This window comes from Cuculus canorus, chromosome 1 (assembly GCF_017976375.1).
Source record: "Cuculus canorus isolate bCucCan1 chromosome 1, bCucCan1.pri, whole genome shotgun sequence".
Lineage (NCBI taxonomy): Eukaryota > Metazoa > Chordata > Aves > Cuculiformes > Cuculidae > Cuculus > Cuculus canorus.
In genome coordinates, this window is record NC_071401.1 from 155,055,241 (window position 1) to 155,076,024 (window position 20,784).

Here is a 20,784-nt window from a genome sequence, read left to right on the forward strand (position 1 = left end):
TGTGTCTCCGTCTGTGAACCTCTCTGCATGTGTCTCTGTGTGTCCTGAGTGTCTCTGTGTCTCTGTTCGTGAGCCTCTGAATGTGCCTGTGTGTCTGTGTCTGTTTCTGTGTGTCTGTCTGTCCTTGAGCCTCTCTGCATGTGCCTCTGTATCTGTTTCTGAGTGTCTCTCTGTTTCTGTGTGTCTTTGTGAGCCTCTGCATGTGCCTCTGTGTCTCTGTCTGTGTCTGTCTCTGTGGGTGGATGTCTGTGAGCCTCTCTGCATGTGTCTCTGTGTCTGAGTGTCTGCCTGCCTGTCTCACACAGAATCACAGAATCACCAGGTTGGAAAGGACCCACTGGATCCTCAAGTCCAACCATTCCTAACACTCCCTAAACCATGTCCCTAAGCACTTCATCCACCCGTTCCTTAAACACCTTCAGGGAAGGCGACTCGACCACCTCCCTGGGCAGCCTGTTCCAGTGCCCAATGACTCTCTGTGAAGAATTTTTTTCTGATATCCAACCTGAACCTCCCCTGGCGGAGCTTCAGGCCATTCCCCCTTGTCCTGTCCTCAGTCACTTGGGAGAAGAGGCCAGCTCCCTCCTCTCCACAACCTCCTTTTAGGTAGTTGTAGAGAGTAATAAGGTCTCCCCTCAGCCTCCTCTTCTCAAGGCTAAACAACCCCAGTTCCCTCAGCCACTCCTCTTAAGACTTGTTCTCCAGCCCCCTCACCAGCTTTGTTGCTCTTCTCTGGACACGCTCCGGCTCCTCAACATCCTTCTTGTGGTGAGGGGCCCAGAACTGAACACAGTATTCGAGGTGCGGTCTCACCAGTGCCGAGTACAGAGGGACAATAACCTCCCTGGACCTGCTGATGAATCTGTCTGAGCGTGTCTCTGTCTTTAAGCCTCCCTGCGTGTGCCTCTGTCTGTCTGAGTCTCTCTGTCTGTCTGTGAGCCTCTGCCTCTGTGCCTCTCTGCGTGTGCCTCAGTGTCTGTGAGCGTGTCTGTGTGTCTGTCGGCCGGGCCTCCCGCCGACAGGGGGCGGTGCTGCGGGGCGGGCGCTGGGCGGGGCGGTGGGCGCTCTTTAACGCCGGCGCGGGGCCGCCGGGGCCGCAGCGATGGAGGAAGACGCGCTGTCGCGGTACCGCTCCCCGCTGGTGTCGCGCTACGCCAGCGCCGAGATGGGCTTCAACTTCAGCGAGAGGAAGAAGTTCGGCACCTGGCGCCGCCTCTGGCTCTACCTCGCCCAGGCCGAGAAGGTACCGGGGGGAACCGAGCGGGACGAGGTGCGGTTGCGGTGCTGCAACCCTCGCCTCACAGCCCTCTGCCCTCCGGGGGGATCCACCACAGAACGGTTTGGGTGGGAAGGGACCTTAGAGACCGTCCGGTCCCCCCCTCCCGCTGGACCTGCCTGCTCCGAGCAGCCTGTCCCTGAGCACCCCAGGGATGGGGCACCCACAGCAAATCGCCTCTTCCCTCTCGCACCCTCCCCCTTGTACTTTTGCCTTTGTGAAATTCGCTTTGTAAATCTTTGCTAAGCGAGGGTTTTTTGGGGGTGTCTTCAGAGTAAACACCGGTGTCCTTCTCCAGACCGTGGCTGTTTGCTTTTCAGGAGCTGTGACCTGTGAAACCCACTCTCGTGTTCAATCAGATTGCTGCCAGCCACACCACCCCCTGCATCCCCAGCCAGTTCTTTTTAGATAACCCTCATTTCTGAGATAAGTTTACTTTTAGCTGAAGTGAGCAGAACACTTGCCCAGAAATGCTGATTGCGCTTCTGACACAAAGAACCTGATAGCACAAACCAATACATCAATTCAGCTGTGAGGAAGCAGCATCTGAGAGCACATCCATGTGGTTGCAAGCTGTTGTGCTAGTTGGGTCTGTGGAGTCAACCCTTCTGAAACATGCTAAAAGCTAAACCTTCCAGGGCTGCATCAGAAGAAGTGTGGCCAGCAGGTTAAGGGAGATGATTCTCACCCTCTGCTCTGCCTACTTGTGAGACCCCACCTGGAGTTCACTACGTTCAGTTCTGGAGGCCTTGGCACAGAAAGGACACAGATCTGTTAGAGCAAGTCCAGAGGAGGCCACAAAGATGATCAAAAGGCTGCAGCGTTGCCCATACGAGGACAGGCTGAGAGAGTTGGGGTTATTCAGCCTGGAGAAGAGAAGGCCCCAGGGGAAACCTTATAGCAACCTTCTAGTACTGAAAGGGGCTCCAGGAACAAGGGGAACAGCTCTTTATCAGGGAGAGAAGCGATAGGATGAGGAGTAAGGGTTTAAAGCTGAAAGGAGAGGTTTAGATTGGATATTAGGAAGAAATGTTTTCCTGTGAGGGTAGTGAGGCACTGGCATAGGTTGCCCAGAGAAGTCATGAATGCCCCATCTCTGGCAGTGTTCAAGGCCAGGTTGGATGAGGCTTTGAGGAGCCTCATCCTGTGGGAGGTGTCCTTGCCCATGGCAGGGGTGTTAGAAATGGGTAATCTTTAAAGTGCCCTCCAGCCCAAAACACTCTCATTCTGAGAATTTGGTCCCAATTAGTGGTATGCTTACTGCCGATTATTACTGCCTAGTTGAGTCACAGTCACTTTTTAAGTGACTTGATTCCTTCTGACTTTTGGCATACCCTGAGAGGAGGCTTCTGTCAAGTTTTTGACAGTAAAAATGCTCTAGTAAGTTCCAGGAGTAAAAAAAAAAAACGAGGAAAACAAGACACCCACAAACCCCCTATGTTCTGATAGCTTTCGGACTCAATAGCTGCCCCTCTGGTTTGTGTGCCGACCTTCAGTTTCAGTTTTCAAAGTACTGAGGTTCTTAGGAAGTAATCCCAGCACTTGCTCTGGCTGTTCCTATTGGCTGTTCCTATTGGTATCCGGGCAGGGAAGCACCATGCTGGGAAACGAACAGCCAGTGCACAGTGTCCTTGGTGTGTTCCTTCTCTGTTCAAGGATCATCCCACTACAGTGGCCTCATCGATCGTATGCCGCACCAAATGCGATGTTTTAGGAGCTGTGTTAAATAGGAGTTGACTTCTGAAGTACAATGCGTTAGGTATTGTCGCAGTTGAGATGCTGGAGTGAGCACAGACTGCAAATCTCATCTGGTGTAGGAAGGCAAATACCAAGAGCATGTCCTTAAGGAGCTTTGCATGTTCAAAGCGTGATAATTTACACACTGTCATATCAATTCCAGCAGATAATCATCATCTTTTCTACTGTTCAAGAACAAAGTACTTTACATGACTTGTCCAGTAGGAGAACGCAAACTGCTGACAGAACCAGTGTGAGACTTTCCCAAGCCCTGAACTTGAGGCACCCCTGTATCTTCACCCTTGCTTTCCCTCCCATTGCCACTGTAGAGTTTTGTTCCCAGAAAGCAGAGTCAGATCTTGCCACTTCTTGAGCACCCTTTTCATAGTGGGAAGAGGGAGGCTACTATTTTTATCTGTCTCCTCATTCCAGAGCAGTTTGTCTTCTGATGTCAGCTCTGGACTGGAGGAGGAAGAGTCAGCAACTTTCAGCACCTGCTAGCTCTGTCAGTGATCACTTGGTGATAGATACAAGCGGTTTCCTCAGGGACCTTATTGAAGATATAGACAATTTCTACATTAAAAAAATAAGTAAATTGTGGGCAATTGAGAGCAGCCCTGCAGAGAAGGGCTTGGAAGTGCTGGTCGATGAGAAGCTCAACATAAGCCGACACTGTGCGCTCGCCGCCCAGAAGGCCAACTGTATCCTGGGCTGCATCAAAAGAAGCATGGCCAGCAGGGCGAGGGAAGTGATTCTGCCCCTCTATTCCTCTCTTGTGAGACCTCATCTGGAGTATTGTGTCCAGTTCTGGAATCTTCAGCATAAGAAGGGTATTGGAGCTGTTGAAATGGGTCCAGAGGAGGGCAACAAGGATGATCCAAGGGCTGGAGCACCTTCCCTACAAGGACAGGCTGAGAGAGTTGGGGTTGTTCAGCCAGGAGAAGAGCAGGCTTCGAGAAGACCTCATAGCGACCGTCCAGTACCTGAAAGGACTACAAGAAAGCTTGGAAGGGGACTACAAGAAAGGGAAGGGACTGTTTACAAGGGCTTGTGGTGATAGGACAAGGGGCAATGGGCATAAACTGTAGAGGGGCAGATTTAGACATAAGGAAGAATTTCTTCATGATGAGAGAGGTGAGACACTGGCACAGGTTGCCCAGGGAAGCTGTGGATGCTCCGTCCCTGGAGGTGTTCAAGGCCAGGTTGGATGGGGCTTTGAGCAGCCTGATCTAGTGGGAGGTGTCCCTGCCCATGGCAGAGGGGTTGGAACTGGATTATCTTTAAGGTCCCTTCCAACCCAAACTATTCTATGATTCTTTTCTTGGGGATCCTTTCTTACCCCTGTATGCTGTCATATGGGATCAGCTTTTCCCAGCACATCCTGGATGTGTGAACAAGGCATGAGAGTTTAACCTTGGCACAGGAGCATTTTGCCTGCTGAGTTGCCTGTGTGCTTTCAGGCAGCTGCGGTCTGTATCAGTCCCCCTCAAGGGCAGCAGGCTGAGGCCAGGTGCTTTTCCTCATTTATCTGGATGCTTGTGGCATATGTTTGCAGCATTGTATTTTAAGTTGTGGGGGTACTAATCTGATGAGGACCTTGAAGATGCATCTGCTTCACTTGCTGCCTTCTCTCGTTGCAGATTCCACATCTGCAAAACATTCTTTCAGTCAGTTTGATTCTAAACAGAACCAGTATTTTGAAATACTTTGGAATATCCTTGAAGCTTCCTGGCTGGTGGCTTCTAATTACTAATGCACAGGACAATAGTATTTTAATTTGGAAAACGCAGGAATGACAAGTTCATTGTGAGACTTTTAAATGTCAGTATCAGGAAAAAGCATTTTTCTCAGCTTACTTAGCTTGTGCAAGTGTAGAGCTGAGCAAGAGTTATACTAGTGTATAGTTTTGTGGTTTGATATCTTACTCTGGTTTTAAGTCAGCTTGCTGCAAAGGTTTAGCAAATGTTTCTGAACACGAGCTAGGACCATTTATCTCTTGCTTCCACATCAAGTAACCGATTTCCCAAACTTCAAAATCCAAACTGAGTTGGAGTACTTTAGGACTTTCAGAAAGGTACAAACATATGTACCATTTCATATGTTCTAAGCCCATTGTTTACAGTTGTGTAGGTTTAGTTGTGATCCAAAGAGTTCTTCTTGACACAAGCTATCTAGTCACATGGTAGCTGGATTGTTCCTTACCTAAATGTTAGATTTCATTAAAAGAAGTTAAAGCTACACTACTTTTATATCACTTTTCCCTATATTTTTGTCTAATTTTTGTAGTTGTCATAGGGATGTTACATGATTGAGCAAATTATTAAATGCAGGACGAACATCTAAGCATGAACATTGTCCTGTCCTATTGGAGAAAGTTGGAGAAGGTTGGAGAACCCTAGAATGAAAGCATGTGCCATTACAGCCCTTGACTATGCCTAATTGTCATGCTTCCATGAGATGTTATATGGGAGTAAATTATCTAAACAGCTTCCATTTCAATGCGGGTTGTCTTTTAAAGACAAAAAGAAATAGAAAGTTCTTTTCCCCTTGCAGTCACTTGGGCTTCCCATCACAGAAGAGCAGATACAGGAGATGGAAGCAAATCTGGACAACATTGACTTCAAGATGGCAGCGGAGGAAGAGAAGAAGCTGCGTCATGATGTGATGGCCCACGTTCACACCTTTGCTCACTGCTGTCCAAAAGCTGCAGCCATCATTCACCTTGGAGCAACTTCTTGTTACGTAGGCGATAATACGGTAATAGAGTATTTTCAGTTTCCTGCCTGCAGAGCTGGGCATAACAAAGCAACATTTGCTTACTTAATAGCTCTTTATAAACTTTTCTTTATCAACTAATATTAAATAGATGTTTTCAGGCATTTTTATTAGTTTTGCTCTTGAAGGTAATTCCCCTTTATCGTAGCTACCGTAGGAAGCCAAGCCTTGCCTTCTCTCTTTTGATACTATGCTCTTTTCAAACTGTGTCCTGAGTTCTGCCTGCATGTTAAATATTCAAGGAGATAAGAGATCATGGGTTGCAAACGCATGCAGAAGAAATGTAAACTGTCAGCTATGGGAATGGGATGATGAGTTCACTGACTTACAAAACAAGGCCGCTTTTGGTATATGCGGCCCATGAAATTTCAGCTGCTGCTTGGAACCCCTGTATTAATTCAGGGTAAATAAAGCCAAGGGAATGGATAAATGTATTAAGAGAAAAAGGAAGTGCCACCATTCTACAGGAGCTGTAAAATGTTTGTGGAAAACCTGTCTAAAACTGGGCGCAAACTAGAGCTTAACTTTACAGTATGTATTGCTGTTCCCCTCTGTCCAAGTCATTGCAACTTCATATCTGCTTTTGTCGTACAAGAAGCTGCTGCGTGGTTATTTTTACCCTTCTGCTTTGGAAGCCTGTTTGGCTTTTAGGTGACACCACTTTCCTTGTGACACTTGGCACCTGGCTGTACCTCAGTCTCACAAGAAGGAGTAAAGAGGCTGCTGCCTGATCCATCTGCTTACTTTCCTGCTGCCTGTAGGAACGCAGTGCCTGCGTTTCCCCCTTGGGATGAATGATCTGGTCTGTCATTCCATGGGCATGTAAAAATAAGGAGTATTTAAAAATAATGGTTCCTACTCAGTCAGTGGCAGTGGGTCTTCTGCTGCCCCCTATGACTCTGTGGGTACAATAGAGGGAGCAATGATGGATCCAGAGTTTTTGTCATAAGCAAGTTCACTTCAAGTTCTGGTACAAGAAGGAAAACAGAGCTTTCATTGTAAGAGACTTGAGCAGACAAAGCATACTGTATTTATCAGCGTCCTATCTGAGAGCAGCCACTATGTCTGGTCCTTCAGGTTGAGCTGAAGGGCGGTTAGACATTGCCCAAACTTCCATTCTTTGATTTTTTTTCAGGATCTGATTGTTCTGCGTGATGGATTTAACCTGCTGCTACCCAAGGTGAGAGGGCAGTTGTGCACAGCATCTCGGAAGAGGGCAGTGCTGATGTCCTGCATATAGCCTATATTTTACTTGGATTTTCCTAGACCTTGCTGGAAAGCTAGGAGGAGCAGTCTGAGTTATCCTCAAGCAAGGGAACAGTTATTTTCCTTTCCTAAGTCTTCCCCCAAAGCTTCTTTTCTCACCATGCGAGATAAAAGCAACTCCTTATTTGTCTGCCACTAGTTTCAGAAAACAGCTGGATTGTTTTCAGAGTCAGATAAGGCATCCCATTAACTACTTTCCTGGGAGTGTGTCAGCATTCATGAAGCTACATAATACAACCTTCTGAGGTCAAATATAGTGGGGTGCAGTGCAGCATTGTCTGTCTGACCCTGAGTGTCTTGGCACCCAATTTGCTCTGGTCTGTAAATGTGTCGTTTACACCCCAAGCAGCGTTATTTCTGATCAGTTCCAGAAATGGAGAAGATACCCAGGGATAAACCAGCTGCAGGCTTGGGGTGGGCACAAAGGCTAGACCAGTTTGAGGTGAAGTCCAACCACTTGTATCATCTCTTGCTGGAGTTTTATAGCAAGCAAAAATTACGTGTGTGCCCTGAAAAAAATGCATTCTGCAATTAGAACACTACAATTTAAGGATTGCACAGCTGTTTCCCTCCCCTTTTTCTCACAACATTGTTGTGCTTAAGCATGTCAGCTTCAGCTATTTTTTTTTCTCTCTCATTCTGCTTCTTTTTCTATCCTTCCTGCATCCACCAGCTGGCAAGAGTGATCAGCCGGCTGGCCGACTTCGCTGAGAAGTACGCTGACCTGCCTACTTTGGGCTTCACTCACTACCAGTAAGTAGCCATCAGCCTTTGCTTTCATTTTGTCGGCTGTGCTTTGGTTCAATTAACCTGCTACTGCTCACCTTCATCCTTCTGTTTCCCAGCTCTGACCAGCGGCAGCTGGCACTGAGACATTGGTAGTGGTGGTTCAGAAAAGGCGTGTGTGCCCAACCCCAGACTTGTCTCCGGACACTGAACTGTTGCTTTGAGTAGCTATCAGCAGTTGTTTAACACAGCGTTGTAAGGGAGGACTTTCTGGCGAATGTAGATGTGTACATTCTGGGCTGTTTTAAAAGCGTGACTGGGAGCTGCAGTAAGCCTGTCTGCCAGTCACATTATGGGTTTTTGTCTGTCAGTTAAGTTATAATAGTCTTGAATGCAGATTAGAAAGGTTTGTTACTGGCTGCTTGGGGAGGGACTGTTTACAGAGGTTTGTAGTGATAGGACGAGGGGCATTGGGTATAAACTGGAGAAGGGAAGATTTAGGCTAGGCATAAGGAGGAATTTCTTCATGATGAGAGAGGTGAGGCACTGGCACAGGTTGCCCAAGGAAGCTGTGGATGCCCCATCCCTGGAGGTGTTCAAGGCCAGGTTGGGTGAGGCTTTGGGCAGCCTGATCTAGTGGGAGGTGTCCCTGCCCATGGCAGAGGGCATGGAACTCGATGATCTTTAAGATCCCTTCCAGCCCAAACTATTCTATGATTCTACTTGTTACTGCAGCTACTCTGCCAGTACAGCTGGAGCTTTCTTCTGAGGTGCTGATTTGGCATTCATCAGTTTTCATACATCCCTCTGTGGACTCTGAGAAGAATCAGGAAGAATTTCTTCTCTTCTTACAGGATGATACTTTTTCCTATCTTTTGGGAAACATGCATTTCTTGTGCAGCACTTCTGATGTTGACTGTTGAGGGATGGGGTGGGATGGGTTGGGGTGGGATGGGGTAGGATGGGATGGTGTAGGATAGGATGTTTTTAGGCAGACTACTTAGTCAAAGGACAACAAGGTCTAAATAGATCTGTTGGGGTAGATTAATCTGCTGCTTCATGAAGCCTGTATCTCCTACCCTGCTGGTATGGAACACCAGAGACAGGGAAATTAAGCACAGGTCATGTCAGGCTCAATGTCTGGTACTTTAACATTTCTTCTAAAGGACTGTGAGAGCATCAGGTCAGGTCTCTGATTACTTGTCTTTCTGTGTATGCCATGTCAGTTCAATCAGCTCTGGTCCTAGATCCCTCTTCCTCTACAGCTTTGCAGAGTGTTCTCAGGCCTCACTTTTATCTTGGCTTTTGGAAAGCATACAAAGGAGTATTCAAGAAGTACATGCAAGGCAAAGTCGTAAAAACTAAGGTGAAGAAGGCATCAACATCTGAGTCTTTTCTGTGTCCTTTGTCAGCAGGGCCGCTGCCCCATTTACAAGCAGGTCCATGTTCTCCCTGGCCTTCCCTTTCCCTGCTTACAGACTTGCAGAGGCCTTTCTTGTTGCCTTTCACATCCCACGCCAAATCACCCAGATGGGCTTTTGCTTTTGTAGCTCCATTCCTGCAGCGTTGGACCGTTTCTTTGTATTCTTCCTGGATCACCCATCCCTGCTTCCACATCTTGCATGTTTCTTTTGTATGCCTGAGCTCAGTTAGGAGCCACTCCGTGCTGGTGAGGCTGCACCTTGAAACCTGTGTTCAGCTTTGAACACTGTGTTCCGTTTTGGGCCCCTCACTACAAGAAAGACTTAGAGTTGCTGGAGTATGTACAGAGGAGGGCAGTGAAGCTGGCGAAGAGTCTGGAGCACAACTCTTGTGAAAGGCAACTAGGGAACTGGGATTGTTTAGCCTGGAGAATAGAAGGCTGAGGGGAAACCTTATCACTGTCTACAGCTTCGTGAAAGGAGGTTGTAGAGAGGTGGGTGTTGGTCTCTTCTCCCAAGTAACAAGTGATAGGACGACAGGAAATGGCCTCAAGTTGCACTGGGGGATGTTCAGGTTGGATATTAGGAAAGATGTCTTTACTGCCAGACTGGTGAAGCACTGGCACGGGCTGCCCAGGGAAGTGGTGGAGTCTCCATCAAAAAACATGTAGATGTGGCACTTCGGGACGTGATATAGCAGGCACGGTAGTGTTGGGCTGACAGTTGGATTGGATGATCTTAGAGGTCTTAGCCAACCTCCATAATTCTAGGATCTCTTCTCCCTGTGGGTGGAGTCCCAGGTGCGGCGCGGGCCGGCAGGGGGCAGCTCTGGCGGGGGAGGATGCAGGAGCCGGAAGGAGGTTCTGGGCAGCGGGGCTGTGGCCACCTTCCCTCCGCTGGCTGAAGGTTTTCCACTTGGCAGAATTCTTTAAAAACACTGTGAAACTTATTTTAGGTACTCTGGCTCATGGGCTTCCCATCACTTTTCTTTAAGAAACTCTCAGAAGCTGTAGATCATAGAATCATGGAATGATCTGGGGTGGAAGGGACCTTAAAGATCGTCCAGTTCCAACCCCTCTGCCATGGGCAGGAGCACCTCCCACGACACCAGGCTGCCCAAGGCCCCATCCAACCTGGCCCTGAACGATTCCAGGGATGGGGCATCCACATCTTCCCTGGGAAACTTGTTCCAGTGCCTCATCACCCTCATTGTGAAGAATTTCTTACTAATGTCTAGTCTTAAAATCTGCCCCTCTGCAGTTTATACCCATTAGCCCTTGTCCTATCACTACAAGCCTTCATAAAAAGTCCCTCCCCAGCATTCCTGTAGCCCCTTCAGGTACTGGAAGGTCGCTATAAGGTCTCTTTGTAGGCCTCCTCTGGGCTCTTTCCAACAGTTCCATATCCTTCTTATGTTTAGGATTCCAGAACTGGACACAGCACTGCAGGTGGGGTCTCCCGAGCGCAGAGCAGAGGGGCTGAATCACCTCCGTAGACCAGCTGGCCACACTTCTTTTGATGCAGCCCAGGATACGGTTGGACTTCTGGGCTGCAAGCTTGCATTGCTGGCTCATATTGAGCATAGAATCATAGAATGTCCTGAGTTGGAAAGCACCCACAAGGATCACTGGGTCCAACTCCTGTCCTTGTACAGGACAACCCCAGCATTCACCCCCTGTGTCTGAGGGCATTGTCCAAATGCTTCCTGAATATTGTCAGGCTTGGTGTCATGACTGCTTCCCTGGGGAACTGTTCCAGTGCTACAGCACCCTCTGGTTGAAGAACCTTTTCCTAATATTCAACCTAAACCTCCCCTGGCTCATCTTCCTGCCATTCCCGCAGGTCCTGTCATTGGTCACCAAAGAGAAGATATCAGCACCTGCTCCTCCTCCTCCCCTTGTGAGGAAGCTGTAGACTGCAATGAGGTCTCCCCTCAGTCTCCTCCAGGCTGAACAGACCAAGTGACTTTAGTTACTCTTCATATGACTTCCCCTTTAAACCCTTCTCCAACTTTGTGTCCCTCCTCTGGACACTCTCCAGTAGCTTGATATCCTTTTTATACTGTGGTCACCAAAACTGCCCACAGTACTCATGGGGGTCTGCACCAGTCCGGAGTAGAGCGGGACAGCCACCTCCCTTGGTCAGCTAGCAATGCCGTGCTTGATAAACCCCAGGACACAGTTGGCCCTCTTGGCTGCCAGGGCGCACTGCTGGCTCATATTCAACTTGTTGTCAACCAGAACCCCATATCCCTTTCTGCAGAGCTGCCCTCCAGCCTCTCACTCTCCGGTTTTTAGCTTATTTCTTAATCCCCTAACACATACAGAAACTACTCTTTCCGTTTGAGGTAATGAAATCTGATTCCTGAAAAGAATTACCATATCTTCTTTACTATTTACTGGTGATTTGTACCTGCTGTTACATCTTCCTGTGTAAGCCGCATCCTTTCAATTTCTGCTCAGAGAGAGAGAGAAACCAAACTGCCAGGGTACCTTGACAGTAGACTCAGCAGCAAAGTCTGGTTCTTCTGGAGCCACTGTGCAAATTGTCAGTGGGTCACATTCTGTTCTTGGTTGTTTTCAGACCTGCACAGCTCACCACTGTGGGGAAACGCTGCTGCTTGTGGATTCAGGATTTGTGCATGGACCTGCAGAACTTGGAGCGGGCTCGGGATGACCTGCGTTTTCGGGGTGTAAAAGGCACCACTGGCACTCAAGCCAGCTTCTTACAGCTCTTTGAGGGAGATCACAGTAAAGTAAGTCAGACAGCCCAGGGCGTAGACTTGCAATCTTTGCATTTCTCCCCTCTGGAATGCTGTTCTGTTTGGGGGAACGTGGAGATTCTGGCACCAGATTCACAAGGACACTATGATCCCTCTGAGGCCCGCTGACAAGGCCCTGTGTGAAAGTGAGCAGAATATGGGGAGGGAGTGCTTCCCAGCAAATATAACACTTGTTAAGAGTCAACTGAGGAAAGCAGAGGATCCTTTTTGCTGTTGCTGACTTTCCTGAGTTGTTGCATTCTGAGCTCTGAGGTCTTTTTCTTTCTTTTTTCACCCCGAGGTTGAAGAGCTGGACAGACTTGTAACAGCAAAGGCAGGATTTCAGCGGTATGTAACAAGCATGCTTACTCATGTAAATTTGGTGTTGAGTGTGTGACTTCTGCTGTCCCTGTTGGTCCAGATTCCCCTAACTGCCAAACTGACATCTCTGCTGCCGTTGACTTACCTCCCCTTCCCATCTTCCCTTCCCAGCTGCAGCTTCCTGCAGGAAACTTCAACTCCTAAATAGGCCACTTCTACTTGTCCCCCTGTCAGAGCACCGGCTGTCCATTTTCCCCTCTGCTTTTCTCTCTCTCATCTGCACGATGCCCAAAAGTGACAGCCTGAATCCAAAGACATTCTCATCAGGGCGGAATAACAACCCTCCGCTTTTAAGAGCCGAGTCACTTCTTGCTCAGAGCCTCACAGTATGGTTATGTCTGTCTGGAGCACTCAACTTCTGTGCTTATTTTTAGATCTTATATGGTCACAGGACAAACCTATAGTCGCAAGGTGGATATTGAAGTCCTGTCTGTGCTGGCCAGTCTTGGGGCATCTATACACAAGGTGAGCACCCTGTTTGTATACATTAGGAGAAAGGGGAAGTGTTTTAGATCTTGAAGAGAAGGTGCTCATAGTGCAGAACGCTGTTCTCAAGAACTTTTAATTGGTGCTCCTTTTCCAGCTGTTCTCTTTGTGATCACATAAATTCGTCGCTGGGTACCTGCCTAGTAATGAAACCTCAAAGATATTAAGATCATTGGCGAACAAAGCAAGTTCAGTGAGCATATTCTAGGATGGGTTAACTAATCCCACACCAGATATTAGTCTAATCTATGCTAAATTAAGTAATTAGGGTAAATGTCTTTCCTAGTGGTATATGAGTTCTTTAAATTTCAGCATTTGTTCCTATAACGATGTTATTCTCTATGTCCTAGTGGATTCTTTTCATTGGTTTATCTCTGTTCCCTCCCTCCTCTTGGTCTAGAGTGATCTGTGGTGCTTTCTTCTGGATGAATTTTGTAGGCTGACTGGTTCAGCAAGCACACATTACCTGTGTTTGCTAATTGCTGTGTAATTTTGTTATGCGTTTTCACTGTTCCCTCCTGGTATCTCCTCCATTCCCTGCACGTGTTTGCCCTTCTTGGAGTCCTGTTCTATTGTAATACAGTGGACACCTTTTTGCCCTTAGGCTTTCTTGACTGGGATTTTTAGACCAGAAAGTATGATCGTAGTGTCAATTTTTTTGGCCACTTTTTTCACTGTGTCTTCAATTTACTTCTCAGCCACAGATGCAAACACTTCTTCAAGAACACTGTCAGGGGTATATATTGCTGTGTGTTGCTTTGGATCTGTTTGTTAATTTCTTGGCCTTTTTTTCTAGATTTGTACTGATATTCGTCTTTTGGCCAACCTGAAGGAGATAGAGGAGCCTTTTGAGAAAGAACAGATCGGTAAGGGATGGGAGACTTTTCCTGGACCACTGTATGTGTCTTTTCATTTATGTCGGTGCAGCCTTTTAAGCAAACTCAGAAATGTCACTGCCAAGAGTTGCTATAAATTAACTGAGGTTTGACATTGTTAGTATTTTGCATCCTTTTTAAAGGAAAAAAAAAATGCACTTTACTCAAAGTTTTCTGGATATTAAGTAATTAAAATCAGATTTATGTTTCTGCTCTTCCTGGGTTTAGAGGGAGAGCAGAAGCAGTCACACATTCCCCACAGAGTCTGATGAGTCCTTAGTGTTTTCCACTCCTTATTAAACTGACTGGAGCTGTAGGTTTTCAGCTTGATTCAGCATTTTGGTCTTTAGAAACAGACAAATTTTGGAATAATGAAACTAGGCTGGACCCTTACCAGAAGAATACAATGTGATTCTAACATTGGCAGAAGCAGAGAAAGAAACATAGAGTTTTGGCTCTTGGCTGGAAGAAGGTTCAGGCAGGCACCCTAAATAGTTGCATAGGATTGGATCAGTAAATTCTGCTTCAGTCGTATTTGCTACTTGAATCATTCTATGTTCTTTGATTGGTTTTGATATCCATTCGCCAGAGCAACAGGCAGCGGTCGAAGTATCTGACGTTGAAGGACAATGTTATTGAGCAGACGAGGTCTTGCACACTGCTAAAGTTGCAGTGGGTAGCCTAGAGATGTTGAGGCTAGAGCCTAAAGTTGCCATGGGTAGCTCAATACCACATTAAAAATCAAGTCCATTTGTTCTTTTTATGTGGTCGTACTTCCTCTGTTTTGCAGAATTGCAAAATGCCTTCTCACTTTTTTTCTCCCCAGATTTGGCTCTTTCTAATCTGAAGGGGAACTGTGGTGGTGTCATTTTCTTTATTCCATTTTGGCCTTAGAAAATCATAATGTTTTGAGGCTTGAGTCAAAAACATGATTCCTGACATATTTTTCTTATCTGGGGGAGGAGCTTCATCTCTTCTTCCTGAATGCACCACATTTACGTCCTGTTTCCATCACTCCCTCCTCTCACAGGTTCAAGTGCTATGCCTTACAAGAGGAATCCAATGCGTTCAGAACGCTGCTGCAGCCTGGCTCGACACCTGATGACTCTGGTGCTGGATCCCCTCCAAACAGCCTCTGTGCAGTGGTTTGAGCGAACGCTGGATGACAGCGCCAACAGGTTTGTTTAAGATCGTGCAGTGCAGCACTTATAGAAGGTCTTGTGCCAGAAGGCCTTTTGATGAATTTAGAAAATATTATTTTTAAACTAAAAACCCAAGTTACTACTTCGATGAAAAGCAGTCTCAATAGAATCTAGAAACTACAAACAAGTTTCCCCTCTAAGATCAGATGAAAACTGTGAGGGTTTTTTTTTTTAAAAGCCAAGACCCTGTGTAAAATAAACCAGCAGAGAGATGGAGGGGTGCACAAGCCATGGTAAATAAGTTGCTCTTGTAGTCATCTTGTTTCAGAAGCATCCTGTAGCAGTTTTTACATATCTGAAATTATCCTCTCTCTGTTTTGAATATGAAGTTTGACCCTGCTCCTGTTCACTTCTTATTTGAAATTTTATCTATAATCCCTTAACCCTGCAAATAATCTAAAGAAATTTATTTTCATCTATTGTAAAGTGTTGTTCTTTACAAGAAGTAATTCAGATCCCGAAGAAAGAGCACAAACATTACTTTTTTATGTTTCATGAAACCTGTGCAGTTCTGTTAGATATTTGCTTTGTTTTCTGAGTCTTCATTATGGCTATTTTGAGATGAGCAAGTTATCTGTACTTATTTTCAAGTGAATTATAACAATTAAATTCAACATTTCCATCTTCCAGTTAGTACTAAATTTGCATAAAGTTCATATTTACCTTTGAGACGTTTTAGTTTCAACGTAGTCTTCTGTTGCTGAATTTGATTTCCTAAAATCTTAGAAATCTTTTATGGGGCTTGTGGAACGATGAGCAACAGCATTTCTGGCTGTATATTAGTGTTCAGATTGTTGATGAGAAAATTATTTGAAAAATATCTCTGCAAACATAATGTCTGCATGAAATTTCATGAAAGCATAGATCTCTTCCCAAAAGGACTTCTCTCCATAGCTGCTGGCGAAAAGAGCTGCATAGGGAGCAGAAAACAGTGTAAATTTAAGAAATTGGATACTGGTTGTTATGGTGTGTTTATTTCCCAATAGTTGCCAAGGTTTGAGAGATGTACTGGCATGTTTCGAATTTTTGTTTTCACCTCATCTAATAGAAAAGGTCACTTATCCACTTCACAGTTAAAAAGAAATCTGTGCCTTGGATTTTTCTTGTTAAAGCTGTAGTATTTTGAAAGGAGAGCAAGCCAGAGAGAATGCAATCAACCTACAACACGATAAAGTCCTTTTGAAGACAGTGCGACAGAACTGGGGGCCTTAAATGTCACAGAACATCCCAGTATATTTTAAAAGGTCGCAGTTTAGAAGTGGCCAGGCACTGCTGTCACGGATGGATGATGCTGTAATTGCTGCACTGTTGCACAGAGGCTTTTGCCTGATACAGATCAGTCCCTGCTGCTCCTCTCCTTTTCCTGCTTTCCTTTTAATCATTCTTTTTTGTCGTAGGCCCTTTTTGTGACCAGGAGCGAGGCTCTTGGAGAACGCCCCCACCAAATACGTGGATCACTTTGAAAGCTCCCTGCTATGCACAGCCAGGCACAGCGTGACTGCAGCATGTCCTACTCCCGGAGAGTAGGATCAGGAGATAGCAAACACAGGAGACAATAGTCCTCCGCGTTCTGTGTTGCCCTATCTCTGTAAATTGCTGTCCTCTTTCATAGCTGTGTAATCATTGCATTATCTTGGAGCTTTCATTGTGCGTCTTTCTCTTCCTCTCTTTCCCTTTCTCTACTGACCATAAAACACCTCCAAAACCCTCCCATCTCCCTGGCTTGAGAGCTATTGCTGTAAGATGTTCTTTAGCTCTCCTGATTGTGACCTTTAAGCAATGAGAAGCACCTATAAGGAGAACAGTTCCAGCTTTATAGCCACAGTAATGCTATTTGATAGAATCATAGAATAGTTGGGTTGGAAGGGACCTTAAAGATCATCCAGTTCCAACTTCCCTGCCATGGGCAGCAACATGGTCAGGGACAGAGTTATGTGCAGAAACTAAAGAGCTGGGTCTGAGGTAGGCTGGAACATGGCCTTTATTGCTAACTGGGACCCTGGGTATGTGTGTTTCATAGGCGCGTGTGTCTGGCTGAGGCTTTCCTCACAGCTGACATCATTCTGAGTACACTGCAGAATATCTCCGAGGGACTTGTGGTATATCCAAAGGTAAAGCAGGAGATAATGTGTGCAGTGTCCTTGATAATGCTGCAACTATGCCAAAGTCTATAAAAATCCTCCCACTCAAAGGATTACATTTTCATCTGTTAGTTTGAACGGTTTCGGAATTTTGCTCTCCACTTTTACTATATTCGCACTGTTCGCAGGACAGATGTGAAAGGGGACTCATTGAAGCCAAAAGGGAGTAAAATAAAAATTCTCAAAAAAGGATTTTTTTTTCCCTGAACTACATGTCAGATCTGCGGAACTCGCTGCCGGAAGGAAGATACTGTCAAGACAGATCTCACACAGTGCTGTAACTCACTCATAGACTGATAAAAAAAACTTATTGTGCATCTTTTTCACAGTGATGTCCCTTACAAAATGTAGATTCTAAGCATTATCAGCTTCAATATCTGGATTTCCCTAGCTAGGTTCAAAAAGAGAAGTTGCATCATTGTCCAGTTCTGGAGATTCAAAGGGAGAGGAGAACTTTACAGGGAGTACCAGTTGTCTACAGACTTGCTATAATGCTGTTTCTTTTTTTTCTGTTTGTTTTGTTTAAGGTGATTGAGAGGAGAATCAGGCAGGAGCTGCCATTCATGGCCACGGAGAATATAATCATGGCAATGGTGAAAGCAGGGGGCAATCGTCAGGTAAAAATGCATCAAAAATGCCTTTGTTCGCTGCTTGGCATTTCACTCCCAAGAAACAGAATTAGCTGGGTTCTTGTCCTGACCATCTCACCTTTCTTTGTTCTGCACCTTGCTCCCACACAGTTGTTAATATTACTCTGATGCTGCAAAGCCAGACTCTTGCTCTCTAAGGAGACAGCAGTTGTGGAGTTCCGTATTTACTGTTAGGAACACTGTGTGTTTGAGCTAATCTGGCTGTCTGTGCTGGAGGAAAGGGAGACCTATTTTTATATTAGATACTAGTAGGCGTTTTCCTTCCGTAAATGTTTGAAGGAACTTGGAACACAGGCCAGGCTTCATTAAATGGAATGTGTTGGCAGTTGGCTACTTTATATATTAAAAGAATGAATCAGTGCTGTTAAGAAAAAAGGAAGTTAGACCATTCCGAACCATTCATTCATGTGTTGCTCTTCCCTAATTCAGTGTAGTGCTTTTCATTATTAACTTTGTTTATGGTTTGTCCTTCAGTTTTCTGTGTTCACGCAAACTGAAATTAAATGTTTTCCTTAGTAAATAAATCCAGACACAATTAGATCATATTTCCTTATCATTTAATTTCGCAATTCAGTTTGAAACTGATAATCAAATTTACATCTTAATAAAACAGCTTATTTTCTCTTACCTTCTCTTAACTTTTCCTTCTGGGATTATTTCTACATCGGCGACAGGAGTTAAACTTGCAAGATAGTAAGAGCAAAAGGGTTTGCTAGAAGCTTTGAATAGGACCTTATAGCGACATTCCAGTACCTGAAGGGGAGCTACAAGAAAGCTGGGCAGGGACTTCTTAAAAGGGCATGGAGTGATAGGACAAGGAGGAATGGATTTAAATTGGAAAGAGAGAGATTTAGATTAGACATTAGTAAGGAATTCTTCACAATGAGAGTGGTGAGACACTGGCACAGGTTGGCCAGGGAAGCTGTGGATGCCTCTTCCTGGAAAGACTTCAAAGCCAGGTTGGAGGGGGCTTTGAGCAGCCTGGTCTGGTGGGAGGTGTCCCTGCCCATGACAGAGGGGTTGGAACTGGATGATCTTTAAGGTCCTTTCCAACCCAAATCATTCTATGATATAGGGTTCTAGTTCTCTGAGACACTTCTGGCAACTCACACGTGCTGTTAGTCAGGAAAAATCCTTTTTATTTTTCTCACGTGTCTCTGATATTTGTCTCTGGGTCAGTCAATAAGCTTCTAGACTAAACTTACTGAGGGTCACAGTATGTGGATGAGTTGCCTTATCTTTTCAGCTGGTTTTCTTTGTAAAGTATCCCATACTTACCTAAACAGTCCTCTCTATTTTGATTGAATGAAGAATTAATTTCATTTGTGTTTGTTATTGGCCTACCTTCTTTCCAGTGCTATTTAATTACAAATCTCTAGTTTAGCACACTTGGAAAATGTGTTGCTATTCACAGTAGTATGTTCTGTTTTCATGTGCTGGGAACTCCAAAACAGCACATTTTCTATGCTTTGCCACCTCATAGCGTGGAAACTCACTTCCTTCTCCCACCACTGAACTATTCCCTTCCCCAAACATCCAGAAGACAGATCTGTTCACCTGAGGCAGGGCAGTGGTGGAGCAAAGATGGCTTTTGGATGGAGGAGACAAGGAACAAGAGATCATTTTCCTCCTAATAGAAGACAGATCAAGGATATGTGAGAGGATTCTTACATGGCTGTAAATGCAAGCACATGACTGTATTTTATTGCGACCATGGCAGCATCTGATTTTTCCAGGTGGTCCCTGACTACAGTTGAGTTCCCTTGTTTTTACAGATTGATTCCACAGGAAATCAAGAGATTAGGAAGTGATTCAGAAAAATTTTTTAAGGGTTTTGCCACTCTTTGTGTCATATAAGGGTTGTTTGCGAGAAAGTGTTTTAAGGCCCTCAGGTTTTTAAGGTTTTCTTTTCCCTTCAGTCTGTCTTTATGTAAGCCAAGGTTTACACAGTCTCACTACTCATTAGGTTAGACAAGTTCTTTTGCCTTTTCCAAACCTGTAAAGGGTTTTCACCATTCTGCTCCCAAGATACCCCATACAGGGGATGACTGGTGGTGAAAAGGAATTCCTTTATAACAGTTCATAGGATATTTTGGGAACGGCTGCTATAATCTGTCTTTGGAAAAGTTACGTAAGAAGGGAATAGAACAACTGAAAAAAAATCCTTTAGTGTCTTCCAAGAGTATTTGAGGAGTTTGAGGAAGTGTACGTGATTCCAGTGTTGTAAGTTTGTGGTATAATTGACCAGGGAACATATGTGTCATTCAGAGTTTTTTAGCCTCAAAGGGCAGATGTGGAAGGATGAATAAAATCTTGTTCTAATATAGCAGTATATGAGACACTGCAGTCGAAGCTGTGTCTCATTTGTGTGCTGTCAGTAGCAACGGGATGATTTTTTTCTTTTCCCCTGCTCTTTCCCTTGCTCCTACAGGACTGCCACGAGAAGATACGTGTTCTCTCCCAGCAAGCAGCCGCTGTTGTGAAACAGGAAGGGGGTGATAATGACTTCATTGCCCGTGTCCGTGCTGATCCTTACTTCAGCCCTATCCATAAACAACTTGAAAGCCTGTTGGATCCCTCCTCCTTCACCGGACGTGCTCCTCAGCAGGTGAAGTAGTGGAAAGAGGCTACAGGTGTTATTGTCATGCAATGTGTTGGTTTAATCCTGCATCCTCTTGTGTGCCAGCAACTGCACATTTTATGTACCTCTGCTCATACTACAAAGGCAGACAGACACATGTCTGTTCTCCTTGGCTTCCTTGTGGCTTTCACATTTTTTTATTCTGAACATATCAGACTGCTAGGTGTCTCTGTGGAACAAAGACCCCAGTGAGACAAGCAGGTCTGAATGCAGAGGAGCAGGGAACCCTTTCTTTTGCTAATTTTCTCTCTCCTGCCTTTCTTGAACAGGTGGCGAAGTTCCTGAAGGAGGAGGTCCGACCAGCACTGATTCCATACCAAGGCAAGATGGGTGGTAAAATTGAGCTGGCACTTTAGGTATATTCTGCAAAGGTGTGTGTATACGGGAAGATAATAAAAGCTTTATTGAACCAGATCTGTGTCATGTTATTTTGGTTCTCTGTGATA

At 45.4% G+C, this 20,784-nt stretch overlaps 1 protein-coding gene across 1 annotated transcript; it reads left to right on the plus strand.

The window, feature by feature from the left end:
* The first annotated feature begins 1,063 nt into the window (after positions 1–1,063).
* ADSL (adenylosuccinate lyase) lies at positions 1,064–20,762 on the plus strand. Its single transcript, XM_009556637.2, has 13 exons — positions 1,064–1,243; positions 5,567–5,770; positions 6,924–6,968; positions 7,728–7,807; positions 11,785–11,956; positions 12,264–12,310; positions 12,718–12,808; positions 13,626–13,695; positions 14,735–14,882; positions 16,927–17,017; positions 17,575–17,664; positions 20,129–20,305; positions 20,608–20,762. Exons 1-13 carry the CDS (start codon positions 1,103–1,105, stop codon positions 20,692–20,694), a joined length of 1,443 nt encoding a protein of 480 aa, XP_009554932.1. The 5' UTR covers positions 1,064–1,102; the 3' UTR covers positions 20,695–20,762.
* Positions 20,763–20,784: the final 22 nt, after the last annotated feature.

Coding starts and splice junctions, on each gene's coding strand:
- ADSL (XM_009556637.2), top strand. CDS start 1,103: ATGGAGGAAGACGCGCTGTCGCGGTACCGCTCCCCGCTGGTGTCGCGC. Junction 5,771..6,923: donor GTTACGTAGGCGATAATACG/GTAATAGAGTAT, acceptor ATTTTTTTTCAG/GATCTGATTGTTCTGCGTGA. Junction 13,696..14,734: donor TTTTGAGAAAGAACAGATCG/GTAAGGGATGGG, acceptor CTCCTCTCACAG/GTTCAAGTGCTATGCCTTAC.